The sequence below is a fragment of the Acipenser ruthenus genome, chromosome 1, assembly GCF_902713425.1.
Source record: "Acipenser ruthenus chromosome 1, fAciRut3.2 maternal haplotype, whole genome shotgun sequence".
In the NCBI taxonomy this organism is placed as follows: domain Eukaryota; kingdom Metazoa; phylum Chordata; class Actinopteri; order Acipenseriformes; family Acipenseridae; genus Acipenser; species Acipenser ruthenus.
In genome coordinates, this window is record NC_081189.1 from 19,577,009 (window position 1) to 19,592,176 (window position 15,168).

The 15,168-nt window shown below is 37.2% G+C and overlaps 2 protein-coding genes across 12 annotated transcripts in view; one reads left to right on the top strand and one right to left on the bottom strand.

Moving 5' to 3' along the window:
• LOC117409413 (AF4/FMR2 family member 1-like) overlaps positions 1-9,147 on the bottom strand; it is an 84,953-nt gene extending 75,806 nt beyond the window's left edge. For 4 of the 9 annotated variants that reach the window (XR_009321232.1, XR_009321285.1, XM_059018732.1 and 1 more), the window contains exon 1: positions 8,961-9,100. The gene's annotated coding sequence lies outside the window, so the exon portion shown is untranslated. Of the gene's footprint in view, positions 1-8,960 lie in introns of all 9 variants that reach the window. The other 5 variants (XM_059018742.1, XM_059018728.1, XM_059018722.1 and 2 more) reach the window with 2 other exon arrangements.
• Positions 9,148-9,215: 68 nt separating this feature from the next.
• On the top strand, positions 9,216-15,168 carry LOC117408906 (uncharacterized). 3 transcript variants are annotated; one of them, XM_034924479.2, is made up of 4 exons: positions 9,216-9,312; positions 11,407-11,478; positions 11,976-12,197; positions 12,514-15,167. In XM_034924479.2, the coding sequence occupies exons 2-4, from the start codon at positions 11,446-11,448 to the stop codon at positions 14,557-14,559; spliced, it is 2,301 nt and encodes a 766-aa protein (XP_034780370.2). In that variant the 5' UTR covers positions 9,216-9,312; positions 11,407-11,445; the 3' UTR covers positions 14,560-15,167. The 3 variants fall into 3 exon arrangements, with proteins under 3 accessions (XP_034780370.2, XP_033870223.3, XP_058874738.1); XM_034014332.3 differs by lacking the exon at positions 9,216-9,312 and adding an exon at positions 10,035-10,394; XM_059018755.1 differs by lacking the exon at positions 9,216-9,312 and having other exon boundaries at positions 11,401-11,483; positions 12,514-15,168.

Below are 15,168 nucleotides of genomic sequence, written 5' to 3' on the forward strand. Positions count from 1 at the left end.
TGTACCCTTTCCCTAATCTATGCATTTGTATTACTTTATCTCTAACTTCTGTAGAATGCTCTTTGGTCTTCATTTTCCTTCAGATTCACAGCCTGACCAATGATCCTTCAACAGTGGGGTTTTTATCCAGAAAATGTGACAGCAACTTTAATGGTTCACAGGTGAAGGCCAATGGTAAGGTAATGGTGTCCTCGTTATGGCAATTTCTTTCATCAGTTTTTTATTATTCTTAAAAATATTTCCCAACATAAAACCAATGTCACCTTACAATAATAGGATTTTGAGTTTCAGTGTTTTAAAATAAAATATCGAAATTTCAATGTACCATTTGTAATTCAGTAATATGAGAGAATTGGTCAGGGGTCTGAAAACTTTTGCAAGGCACTGTGTATATATATATATATATATATATATATATATATATATATATATATACACAGACGTGCTCAAATTTGTTGGTACCCTTACAGCTCATTGAAATAATGCTTCATTCCTCCTGAAAAGTGATGAAATTAAAAGATATTTTATCATGTATACTTGCATGCCTTTGCTATGTCATAGAATAAAGCAAAGAAGCTGTGAAGAGAGATGAATTATTGTTTATTCTACAAAGATATTCTAAAATGGCCTGGACACATTTGTTGGTACCCCTTAGAAAAGATAATAAATAATTGGATTATAGTGATATTTCAAACTAATTAGTTTCTTTAATTAGTATCACACATGTCTCCAATCTTGTAATCAGTCATTCAGCCTATTTAAATGGAGAAAAGTAGTCACTGTGCTGTTTGGTATCATTGTGTGCACCACGCTGAACATGGACCAGAGAAAGCAAAGGAGAGAGTTGTCTGAGGAGATCAGAAAGAAAATAATAGACAAGCATGGTAAAGGTAAAGGCTACAAGACCATCTCCAAGCAGCTTGATGTTCCTGTGACAACAGTTGCAAATATTATTAAGAAGTTTAAGGTCCATGGAACTGTAGCCAACCTCCCTGGGCGCGGCCGCAAGAGGAAAATCGACCCCAGATTGAACAGAAGGATAGTGCGAATGGTAGAAAAAGAACCAAGGATAACTGCCAAAGAGATACAAGCTGAACTCCAAGGTGAAGGTACGTCAGTTTCTGATCGCACCATCCGTCGCTTTTTGAGCGAAAGTGGGCTCCATGGAAGAAGACTCAGGAGGACTCCACTTTTGACAGAAAAACATAAAAAAGCCAGACTGGAATTTGCTAAAATGCATATTGACAAGCCACAATCCTTCTGGGAGAATGTCCTTTGGACAGATGAGTCAAAACTGGAGCTTTTTGGCAAGTCACATAAGCTCTATGTTCACAGACGAAAAAATGAAGCTTTCAAAGAAAAGATCACCATACCTACAGTGAAACATGGAGGAGGCTCGGTTATGTTTTGGGGCTGCTTTGCTGCGCCTGGCACAGGGTGCCTTGAATCTGTGCAAGGCACAATGAAATCTCAAGACTATCTTGAATCTACCACACTCTCTCCCTCTTCCTCAGCTAAGAACCTTGGAGTCACCCTGGACCCCTGCCTCTCTTATTCCCAGCACATCTCCACTCTGGCACGCACTTGCCGATTCTTCCTGAGCAACATCCGAAGAATCCGACCCTTCCTCACCAACTATGCTACCCAGCTCCTGGTACTCTCCCGCCTAGACTACTGCAACTCCCTCCTGGCTGGCCTCCCTGCGTCCGCCACCCGTCCACTCCAGCTCATCCAGAACTCTGCTGCCCGCCTGGTGTTCTCTCTGCCTCGCTTCGCCCACGCTACTCCACTACTCCGCTCGCTCCACTGGCTCCCGATCACCGCTCGCATCCAGTTCAAGACTCTTGTACTAGCACTGACCAGACTGCACCCAGCTACCTCCAGACCCTCATCTCTCCCTACACCCCCACTCGACCTCTCCGCCTGCACTAGAAGACTAGCTCTACCTCCGCTACGCTCCCCTGCCTCCAGAGCCCGCTCCTTCTCCACCCTTGCTCCGCATTGGTGGAATGACCTTCCTACAGATGTCAGGACTGCCCAGTCCCTGACCACATTCCGGCGCCTCCTTAAGACTCACCTCTTCAAACAACACCTGTAGAACTCCTCTGTTTGTATCCTGGGACACTATCACCCTTCATGTAAATGTGCTTTATTTTGCTCTTATCTGCCCCTATTTTACTGCATTTAATCCTGTACTTCAGAATACTGTAATCTGCCAAGTGTTTAACCTGTAGTACTTTGTATTTAATCATATCCTGATGTAACTATCACTATTTAATCATACCCTGATGTAACTATCACTATTATCTGCTGTATTATTGAATTGTGGTTTGTCACACTTGTACTTTGCTTGAACAAAAGTTATTGTACTTCTTGCTCTTATTATATTACTTGTATTGTAACACTTGAAATGTATTTGCTTACGATTGTAAGTCGCCCTGGATAAGGGCGTCTGCTAAGAAATAAATAATAATAATAATAATAATAATAATAATAATAATAATAATAATAATAAGGCATTCTGGAGCGAAACGTACTGCCCAGTGTCAGAAAGCTCTGTCTCAGTCGCAGGTCATGGGTCCTCCAACAGGATAATGACCCAAAACACACAGCTAAAAGCACCCAAGAATGGATAAGAACAAAACATCGGACTATTCTGAAGTGGCCTTCTATGAGTCCTGATCTGAATCCTATCGAACATCTATGGAAAGAGCTGAAACTTGCAGTCTGGAGAAGGCACCCATCAAACCTGAGACAGCTGGAGCAGTTTGCTCAGGAAGAGTGGGCCAAACTACCTGTTAACAGGTGCAGAAGTCTCATTGAGAGCTACAGAAAACGTTTGATTGCAGTGATTGCCTCTAAAGGTTGTGCAACAAAATATCAGGTTAGCGGTCCCATCATTTTTGTCCATGCCATTTTCATTTGTTTTATTATTTACAATATTATGTTGAATAAAAAATCAAAAGCAAAGTCTGATTTCTATTAAATATGGAATAAACAATGGTGGATGCCAATTACTTGAAACTGACAAAAGTTATTTCAGAGAAAATTGTGCATTCTTCGTTTTTTGTGGAGGGGTACCAACAAATTTGAGCACGTCTGTAATTATATATATATATATATATATATATATATATATATATACACACACACACACACCTTCACCATGCAATACTCGACCTATGGTTGAAATGGAAACCCCAGCATCCCCACTTGCAGCCAATTCACTTTGATTATCTTTGGCAGTCAATCTCATATTTTTATTAACCTTCCTCACAATTCTTCTACTTGTTCTTGGTAAAAGAACCTTCTTTCTTCCAGACCGTGGGAGCGCTGTGACTGTACCATGAGTATTGTACTTCTTGATAATAGAAAGTTGAAATTGGCATACTCAAATGCTCAGAAATGTTCTTGTATCCTTCTCCAGCCTTATGACAATAAATAATTTTCTGCCTTCAGATAGCGCTTTACTTTTTCCAATATTGACTTATTGGTAATGACAGCAATCATCCTATGCCTTTTATACTCTCTAAAAATGTTCACCTACAATCCAGCATTTTCTATACTTTTCTAGAATTAGGTTCTACATTATCATATTGAAATTTCTAGCACCTTGCAGACAATACTATCATAGCATCAAAGGGTATGAATACTTTTGAATGAGCATTTTTGGAGTTTTGCCCCCAAAAATTGCTGAAATAAATATTTGTATACATCTATTTCTTGTATCTTTCTTCTCACATCCTCAAAAGCAAAACTTTTGCTACAAAAGATTTTTCCTAAAATTCTTTGTTTGAGAAATTTCTAGAAATTATACATTTCCATTGGGGTATGTAAACTTTTGACTACAACTGTATACACACACACACACAATACCCAGGCTAAAACAGCACGTGTCTGTACAGTATGTGAAGTTTGAACATCACTTTTTTGAAAGAATCAAACTCAAAGAAATTCAAAAGAGAAGATGTATGTGATACAACATACAGTAATTCTGTAGTCAGTTTTAGTCTTTAAAAAAAAAAAAAAAGTTTCTTCAACAAATATACATTTCTGTGCTGCTCTATATTCTTTAAGGCCTACTCGTAGACTGACCTTCACATTCTTCAACAAATATCTGCTCTTAACCATCAACGCAGGAAGGAACTGTCTGTGGCATGAAGCCTACGCCTTGACCTTGACTATACATCAGACAAGGCAGCTGAAGGTACGTGCACTGTGTGAAGATTCAGACCACCCCGGAGCAGAGGTACTGAAGATTACTTTCAGCTTTGTATTATAAAACTAGACACTTAACATTTAAACTGGCTCACCGAACAGTACGAAGTGTCACATTGCTAAAGCAGGTCACAATTTTTATAGTCTTAAAAAGCAACTTGGGCTTACACTATATATAAAGCAAATGAGGCTTACAGAGAAACAGATGGCTACTTTGGACAGATAGCCCTTTTTTAAATTACTATATAATATTAAGTAAGACCCTTTCCTCTTTCAGCTTCATTTACCCAATGTTTTCTGGACCAATTTTCCAGTTGGTTTCTCTTTAATTTCTCTCAAAGGGCTGCCTAGACAGAACAGATTTTTCAATCTTTTGGCGGAGGCTGTCTGACTCTTATAAAACTGGCAGCTCAACTGATCGTTGTTTCCATTCGGTGCAATGATAACGACCAGTCAAGTAAAACACACTATAGATCAATTGTTAGTAAAATCTCCAATCCAAAAAGGGCAGAGTGCCCATACAGCACACTGGATGCTGAATTTCATATGGAGAGCTTAAAAATTGCAATGCAACTTCTTCCTCCAAATCCCCTGCTGTATCTCTCAATTATGACAAGCAGTAAAATAGTTCACATAGTCTTGAAAAAGCTACACAGTTGTTTTGCACATGCCTTGAGATATTAAAGTGTTGTTCATCCCAATTGCATCAGCACTTATATACACACATACATACAGCACTACCACTAAATTTCTCTCTCTCTGTCTATATCTAGATACATCTCTCTCTCTCTCTCTCTCTCTCTCTCTCTCTCTCTATTAATTATATACATTTGTGGGTCATCTTAGTATAGCGGCACCATAAACTTAATTTGACTTAATTAAATAGATTGAATTCTGGCCCTAGTAGTTTTAAACAACATTAATCACAAACTCTCTCTGCTTGGAGCAGGACAGATTTTAATGCACTGCAGGTGGCTGCACAAGTAGGGTCCATCAGTCTAAGCAGCATTTAACATTTTCTGCAGCGTAATATGATGCTTTAACACTCATCACCGTCACTGCCACTTCAACACCAGTTAGCTACATGCATGTCCGCATGTTTTTAGTCTATATGAACTTCAGCTACAGTATTTGTGTTACTAATAATTGGAAACTACTAAAAACAATATGTATTTTTTCACTCAAGTGAGCAATTTTCACAATCCTGGTCAAGAAAATAAAACTGCCAACATCACAAAACAAACCCCCACCCCCGCAAAAAAAAACAAAACAAAAAAAACACACACAACAGGAAGGCAACATCAATAATCCATTCCAGATCTTTAGTAGCAGCCATGTCCTTAATTACTAAATTCAACAAATGTGACCCTGACCAAGTCCTAAAGTACTTCATCATTGGATTGCACATGCAGTATTAAATCTGTAATACAAAAGGTAATGAGTTTATCTACTCCTAATATTAACAATCCATTACAGGTGTCATATGGAATACAAATATAAAAATCCTCAGGCACAGGTTCCAAAGATACAGCAATTATTGCAAGAACAGGATTTCATATAAATGTAGAGAAAGACAAAGAAGAAAGTCAATACTCAATAACACCTGGAAAAAAATCACTAATTCACTTAAAGGAGGCCAAGGTCACCCAGCAAATTCCCCTGGAGTGTATTTAAGTGTTACATTTAAAGAGAAAACAACAATTGCACAAATAAAAGCAACAGTTCATACTGCAAGCTATTCATATCAGGGATGGAAGAACCCTATTGCAAAACTGACTATTGATCCATAACTATTAAACACTCAATAGTGCTGAATTTAGAAATACGAAGAGACTTCTAGTCTAAACGTTTGTCATTTAATTTAATACATATCTTTTAGTACTTCTAAGATCACTACAGTATATTGCTTGCACTTGCTCAATTATGAATAATTATGTCCACAGTAAAACTTGGAAAGGACCAAAATGCAATGCAGTGGTCATCCTATTTCTTATCTCAGCATTACAGGGGACGCTCAACTAGTAGATAAGGCTATTCGCCCATTTGTAGACTAGCCAATAGACAAAAGCTCAGAAAGAAAAAAACTTTGACTATTGACTAAAGTGAACATGTTACTGGTGATCTTTTTATTTTTGCAGTTACAATTCTAGAGCTCTTAAAACCTCACGCACTATCTTAATGGGCATTAAAAATACCATATTACCTATTGGGCTGGACACGTAGGGTCTCTTTCATATCTTGCCCTGAGGAGGCCTTGGTGATTTCTGGCAGTGACTGCTCTCTATTTTGTTAAGACTCTGAAGCAACTCCCTCCCCATAGCTATTTTTTAGTCACAAAACCGTCACTATTCTTTAAGTTCTTCACAAAGTGCTTAATACAAAAAAAACTGGAAATTGCCCTACACACATTTTCTCTACAAGATATAAAACAAAGCATATTAGGGTTACATAGTTTGGGATAGTTACTGTATTAAATTGTGAGACTTTTTGTCTTAACAAAAGGTCATAAATACATTGTCGAAGAAAAAAAAAATTACCATATAAAAGATAACGTGTTCTAGCTGTATCAAGGACAAAGCAAATGTCTTCAAATGTGAAACTACCTGTACTCTGGGGGACTGGAATATATGGACTGGAAGTGGAATGATACATTTAGAAAAAAAGTGATTTTGATACAATAAAACAGCTAAGCAAAGAAATTAATATTTGGCCTGTTTTTCTAGTATTGACCTCTGATATTGTCAATATATTATTGGCTTAAACAGATTTATAAACCTTCAGGGTATCAAGTTAATTGGCAGAGAAATAAAACATGCTTACTGTGCAAATGTAGAATCATACAATTTCCCATAATCTGTGGTTAAGATATCTCATTAGAAGCTATTTTCTTGGCATTTAGGAAGTGTCCTAAAAGAAATGACATGGTGCAGTATTTTGAACCCTGATGCTTTATGTTTGTACAAAAGGCCATATTCATAACCATTATTGTGCCAGTAAATAGAGGTAGCACGTACTGCCGGTCTCATGAATGATTTATGGATATGATCTGCTGTAATGTGTGTCAGACAGTAGGTAGGTGTTGTTTGATACCAATGCTTTGTCTCCACGCAACACAAAAGGATGCCACACTACAAAGTTCTCTTCTTCACACCCCAATGCAAATGTGTCTGTATTGCATTACATTTTACTTCTGAGATGACAATCATACCTGCTTGAGTAATTTCACAGTAGATCTATTTGCCAAGCTTCCTGCTGCAGGTAGTCGTTAACATAACGCCACGCAATTAGAAAAATACTTTAGGTTTGGGACTGATTAACAACGTCTTGTTTTGATTCTTGCGCTGCAAATCCCCACCCCACCCCCGGTCAGTTTTTATTGTAAATTCAATCTCCTGCATTTTCTTCTTTGATCAATCTGCATGACCAACTACAACCTTTGCCAATGCTTTTGCTACAAATGAGAAACACCCATGCATCCGAGCAAGCGCAGGCTAATAAAAGTCAAGTTATTTGTATTTTCATCACAATTAAGAGTGCTGCTGCATTAGTTTATTTGGTGCTTGCACATGTTTTTTTCTATGAGGTTATCAGTACTGCAAATTGACAGATAAGACATACTTTACATATTGACAAACAACTAAACTTTTAAATTATATATGTAGACTATTGTATAGGGTGGGTGTGAGTGGCTTGTATCTTCATAGCACTTATATATTTTGTATGATACACACACACAGAGAGCGCTAAGGCCAAATGTTTTGCATCTCCTAGAATTTTAGGATTGAGACAACATTTAAAATATATATATATATATATATATATATATATATATATATATATATATATATATATGTGAACATAATTTAGATATTTTATTTAACATCATGTAATCAAACTACAAAATGATATTGCAAACGTTTTTCATTTTATATATATATATATATATATATATATATACACACACACACACACACACGGTATGTAAAAGATTAGCTCATTTCATCTGATACAAGTTACAAAGATGCCTGTATAAGATAAATATCAGGGTCTACTGTAAATGACATTTTAGATGTCTGCATCACATATCATGGTCTATAACATCTTAATTAATTAGTGGAACGAGAGCGAGAGATGGGTTAAGAGATAGAATATTAATGAGGGAAGGAAGAGAGAGGGTTGGGATATGAACAATGGTGGAGTGATGGACGTTTTACAACGGCACACTGCCACAACATTAGCAATTATAAGGTATTTGAACATGTACGACTGTTACTTCTAGCACAAGAAAAACGCGTTAAACACTTTGTGTTATGGTTATAATCTACAAACAGGCGTAGTTAATCAAACAATTACTGTACTGTGTTCATTTTAAACAATGCATTTTGCAGTGAATGTTTGCTACGTACGTAAATGTGAACTGGTTTGTTTTTTATTAAAATGCACTATAGAGACGTTTGTTTTAACCATACATAAAATGAAGCATCTTAAAAGTACTTTGTACATTGAACAATAAATATACAAGGAGAAAATGTGCTGTTATTTAAAAAAAAAAAAAAAAAAAAAAGTACACAAAACAATACAATCGTGTCCCACGATAAGTGTTTTGTCATCTAAATGTGTGAATACAGCATTTAAAGATATCCTTAACCTACCCAGACCAAAAACTTCCCTTCACTTATTTATAAAAATTCACGACAATACTTTTTTTTTCATTGTCTTAACTGTTACGGTGTAAAACTTACCAGCAAGCGCCCTTCATGTTTTCTCTTGCTGAATATGTGTACTGTTATAATCAAACAAATTTCGATGTGCACGTGAGACCATTCACCGACTCGAACTGATTGATTTACTATCAAACTCACTTCTCCATTTACAGATACCACAGTCAGCTGCTCTCTCACTCCGCCTGCTGACTGCACTCACACCTGGGAAATACTCGAAGAGGAGCCGATAGTTTACGTTAATTAACGAACTATGTGAGCCAAAAACGTAGGCCTGCACAGTGTAAACACTGCAGTGGATCTTTTTTGAAGTGGAAAGTAGAAAAATCCCATCCTATCATAACAACATTTCTAAGAGCACAGGGCGTTTTATGTATGTATATATGTATGTATGTATGCAAGCGCTAAATATTGTACTGTTGTTATAGGGCAGTCATTGCTATATTAATTCTCTTGAATCAGCTGCACCTGTTACTCTCCTTCTGTTTTGTTTGCCCAGCCGCCCAGCCTTGCTCCTCATTATCACTTCTTCTGCCTGTTATGTGCTGAGATTGCTTTGTGTCTGTTAAAACTTTACATCAAGCTGTACAAATTTACCAAATGCTTTACCTGCATTGCAATGGTTTTCCGTGTTTTTACTATGCTTTATTACACTTGGCTATACTATGGGAGACTTTTATAAGGGTAACTGCAGCAATAGGAGAATACCCCTTGAAATAGGGATTAGTCCTGTGAAATAGCGCATACCTTGTCGTTACGTGACCAACAGTGTGATTTGTACACACTACTATATGAAATATTGCTTTCTATGTATCGGTGTCGATATTTTTATTTGAATGATTTCAAAAAGCGTTTATATTTCATCTTGTTTTCAGCAATACTGAATTAAACAGAACAAAGTATCGCTAATTTCATTCATGTGTTCGTGTTTACAAGGATTCCGACATTGTCTCTATAATCAAATAAGTCTGAACAACAGAATAGAAAAGGAGGTGGAAGTCTTTGAAATTATGTATGTACGCGCACAGACCAGTATACATTCCTCATGTAAACAGCAACCGAGTTTGATTCCTGAAACTACCAGCTGGGGGACGCTAGTCCTGGTGCGAGCTGCGCAGTTCAACTGCGCAGAATCAATCCGAAAGCACCTTTGAAGTTTACAGTCCTGTTCGGCTTCTTTCAAGACCGAAAAACTAGAGCAGAGTTTAGGCATATGTTTTGTGACATAATGAACATAAGTAAATAACAATAATTTTAACAGCCTACTAATTCGACTGACAGTGCTATATTAAATTAAAATGAAATGACATTTTAAGTAAAGCAGCTTATAAGTCATCCTAGTAACAGAGCTTTACTAGAAAACAAAGGGTTTGTACTATGCGACAATTCGGAAGTGTTTTAAAAGTCAAAATCGTTTTGTTGATCCTGTTTCTTCTTTCTTTTATCACACCATTGGTAAGTTCCGACAACATTGTTACCGGTACAAAATATATTTTTGATGTTAATGACTTTTCTGTATGTTGTGATTTTTAACAGAGATACAATCAAATAGAGTAAGGTCATTGGAACCCGAATGTTCGCTGTCAGGTGCATCCGCACAGGCGTAGGAAGCTACACCGACTGTCTTCTAACTATGTGATAGGCCGACTGTACTTAAATGTATTCAATTATAGTTTTTTTTACATGAATCAATAATGCCATTATTATTTCTTGCTGAGTAGCCAGTTATATACATTATTAAAGACCATGGCGATATGCCGACATTAATACTTTTAATATAAATGCATATATACCATAATTGTTTTACATTATACATATAGACATTTGCAGATTCATAGAGAGTGTAAATGACCTTTCTCAGCCTGTGTTTAGATGTTTTTCTTTGGTCTGCAGTATTTTAAAGATTTGAAATGTTATGTTACAGGACAGCAGCTAAACATATTAGATTGTTTGTTTGTTTTTCTGCCTTTATTTTTAAATCAGTGTTATACATTTCCATGTCCTTCCATTCTGAACTAAACAATAAACAAACAAACAAATAACATCCATAATAATGAAAATAATAACTTCCTAAAGTAGTTTTTTGACTGCACGTTACAGTAATACACTTTCACGTGTACCAAATAAATCTATGTTAGAATTGACTTGACTTGGATTTTGCTTTTTTATAGCAATACATAAATAAATAAATAATACAAACTGTGGTTCCTGTGCACAGGTTTTGTGGTTTTTGTTGAAATAATCCATTAAAACCTTGAATCAGTAACAAAGAAACCACTGTATTACAAAAGTGCATCAGAAGGTGGCAGCACTGAGAACAAAACAAAACTGAAGTTAAATATTTGCTGTTGGCTGTTATTTACTTTTCATCAATCCGATTTGTGGAAAATACAGCAATGATACATTTCAAATAATTATGGAATAGCCCAATTTGTTAATAACTAACTGTATGTATATTTATTTTCAGATCTATGTATGGTTAATTGAAGATAGGATTGTGATCCCTATGCAAGTTCATAAGGATTTTGAACGAAGTGTGGTAAAGTAAACATATTGTTGGTTTATGTCTTTAATTAAAAAATGTAAAGAAAGCTGTTTCACCAGCTACTTAAAAAGTATTTCCTCCCAGTTAAGTGAATTGAATCACCTGCTTTTGGACAAGTTTGAATAATTTCTGCAATGCATTATACATTGTGAGTCAAGCAAAAAAAAAAAGGATGTACATAATATTGCAGATTAACTGTCCTGGTTTATAAATGGTTGGTTTGCCTCACAGAGCCACAGCAGCTCCTAGTCAGGCACCAGACAAGGCCATGTGCTGTGTTTCACCTCCAGGGATCAGTATGTGCCGTTTAGCTTCACAGAGTGAAAACAGGTAATTAGCTAGACAGCAGCAATCCATTTAATTTCAGATGGTTTGTAGGTTGCAACAGTGAGATGACATTCAAATTTAGTATTTAAAGTTGATAAGAGAACAATAGAAAAAAAAACATATTAACTCTTTCATACTAACATATATGTATATTTGTTTAATAGAATAAAGTTGTATTGGACAGAACAGAAAGCAGGAATGAAGCCCAGTTTGACACTTGCCCTGTTTTTAAACTGGACCCCAGCATCAATGCACCCGACAAAGAAGCAGTGAAGTGTCGCAGAGCAGACTTCATACCGGGGTCTTGCAACTTGATGAAAAAACTATTCACCGACAGGCCTGCAAACTGTTCTCAAAAACACCCGGACATTATTTGTGCCATTAATGTAAGTCTCAAAATGTAATAAAGTGCTACTACCGTACTATCTCTGTTATGGTCACAAAATAGACTGTGTCAGTGGTCTTAAATGGATACTTTGTACTATATTAGTCTCTCATAGCTTGCAATCTGTACTGTATGTGCTGATGTCATAAACATCTTTCTGTAATGCCCTTTTTATTTAGAAACATAACAGGGCAGTATACTGAGAGAGTACTGTACAGTACTTCATTTATAAAGGGTACCTAACAAAAATCGAATCTTCACTGAATCAGTTCAGACCTGTGTTAACAACATTTTTCATTGTTTTTTTTTTCATTCAGAAATACAATCCAAGTAACCCCAGAGTTACATGTCACAGTGACCTGTGCACAGGACCTTTGTTTTTAGGGTTATACCGAGAAGACACAGGAGATTACCAGTGGGAATCCTTTAACTCAGCAGACCTGCTTGCAGCTTTTATTAACGCAAAACTACTGGTGGATTATATGGTCTATCATCATGGATACTGCTTACTCAAGTGCAGAAATCAGAAAGGGAGGCTGGTCAAGCAGCTTCTTATTCTCCCTCCAGTTTTGCGCTCAACAGAAGAAGCCAAGAGGACTGCAACTCCAAAGCAAGTTCGGCTTAACGTCAACATTTTGCTGCTGGATTCAGTCTCCAGACACCATTTCTTTCGCATTCTTCAGAAAACAGTCGGTACGTTTAGGACATTAAATGAAGACGTCTTCAAAACAGGTCGGGTGTTTGATTTCGAACTGGTTCAGGGAATCAAAAGCAGGACTTTTGAATCTCTTCAGGCCCTGTTTGCTGGCAAGGCTTTTGATTCCGCTGTGCTTCACCTGAAGACGGTGGATCTCAATGAAACCCTGGGCAAATTCAAAGCCTTTGGATATGAGACTCTCTATGTTGAGGATATGTGCTGGGAGTGGGAGTGGGGTCTAGTAAAAGAGCAGAGGGCTCTCAATTTTTCCGCGCCCCATTCAACAAGGACGAAACTTTTCGTAGAAGCAACCAAAAGGGCTGGAATTGACAGGACAGATGTCTCCTACAGCAGCTGTGAAATACTTCAGGAAAACGGGTTTAAAGATATGTTCCATGGACCTGATGCCATTTGCTACAATGGAATACATCAGCATACTTATCTCCTTCAGTACATGGAGTACTTCCTAGCACGTTTCTCCCATTTGCAAAAGCCTGCATTTTCTTTTCTTATCCTGGATACAGCTCACGAAGACACTGGGATCAGGCTAAAGCAACTAGATGAGGACCTGGCAAGACACGTCACCTTTCTGGCTAATCAGCAAAACACTGTGACCTTCATTCTCTCAGATCATGGCAATAACTACGGCCGCTTTGTGGCAGCCTCCCGAGAATCTCAGGTGGAGTTGTTCCATACTCACCTGTTTGTCATTGTCCCAGATCAAGCGGCCATTCTGTTGGGCAAGGACAAGATGAGGTCCCTGCTTACCAACCAGCACAGGCTGGTGAGCCTCATTGACGTCCATCACACTGTTAAGAGCTTGCTGCCATCAGCAAGCCACCTCACAGACACCAAAGACCTCATATACAATGTGAACAGGGATGGGCTGCTGAGCCCTGTTTCAGCCAACAGGACATGCCAGGACATCCCTAGAATTCAGCCCAATTTGTGTATTTGCCAAAATCACTACACACCACAGCTGAATGACTCCTATCATGCCTTGTTTGCAGAGTTTGCTTTGGCTCAAATGAACCGGCAGATTTTTCAGGAGCAGCAAAATTCCATACAAGCCTGTCAGAGACTGGTAGCTACCAGGTTTGATGATGTGAAAGTAGAAGAGGTGTCTGAAAATGAGGTAATGGTCAATCTTGACCTATATGTCAGGGCACCAAAGTCTACCGGTCGCACAGAAGAGCAGTTCACAGTGAGCATTCACTTCAGCAACCAAGAAAACCTTGAGACAATGTTGTTTTTGGGGTTTGACCGCATTACATCCTATAGTATTTATCGGAAGTGTTCAAATACTGCTGTGGATCTCAGGCTTTGTATCTGTGATCTTCAAGCAGCTGATTCAAATGAATATCTGAACCAGTCAGTTCTGTGGCAGGACACTACTACCAGTGTAATTCATGAACCATGTCTCTACCTGCTGACACGGAAGTATCCTTCTGGGGTTGTCTTAGCAATAAGTAATGTCTGTTTTGATGTTCAGTATAAGGTTGTGTTTGATTTCCTAACACTTAATCTGCACTCATCAACTCGGATGCCTTTAATTCTTCATGTTGAGCCCCAATCAGAGGAACATCTTGTGATTGGAATTCAAAAGAATAAGCACAAGCCTTGGAAGTACAAGTATAGGTTAAATTATAACACTTTTACAGTTTAAGTATGTTTCTATTTTATTTTTCTTCTTTTCAGGAACCGTGTGTCTGATAAGAGATTTGTTTTCTCTGGGTACAGTTGTAAGTGTTGGTATTTTAAAAAAATGATTGGTTACTGGCCACCTCATTTAAATTTTTGTTTTAGGAAATGTTGTATTTTTTTATATTGTAATACTTCTTAATGTTTATTTTAATATTACATAATTGAAGTAAAATGTTTGCAATTTTATTTTAAAAAATGAAATAAAATAAGAGTTTTTTTAAACTCTTTTGGTTTTTTTTTTTGCATACAAGACAGTTAAAAAGCATGGCTTTTAAACAGAGTTTTCTTTAACCTAGCCTACTCCCAGACTGTGTGATGGTATAAAATTAATGATGTCCATATTTATTAGAGCTACTGGAGTGCACCAACCATGTTGCTGGAAATTCTCCAGCTAACAATGAAAAAGGTAGGAACCATTGAACCATTTTGGAAGGATGTCTGAATAAATAACACGGCAAACAGAAGTTTGTGTGTTTGTTATTTTTGTTTCTGTTTATTTTAAATCAATCTGACCCTCTGTTTTTATCTCTTCATCTGGTATTGTCATAAAATATATTCCTTGTCTAAAGAT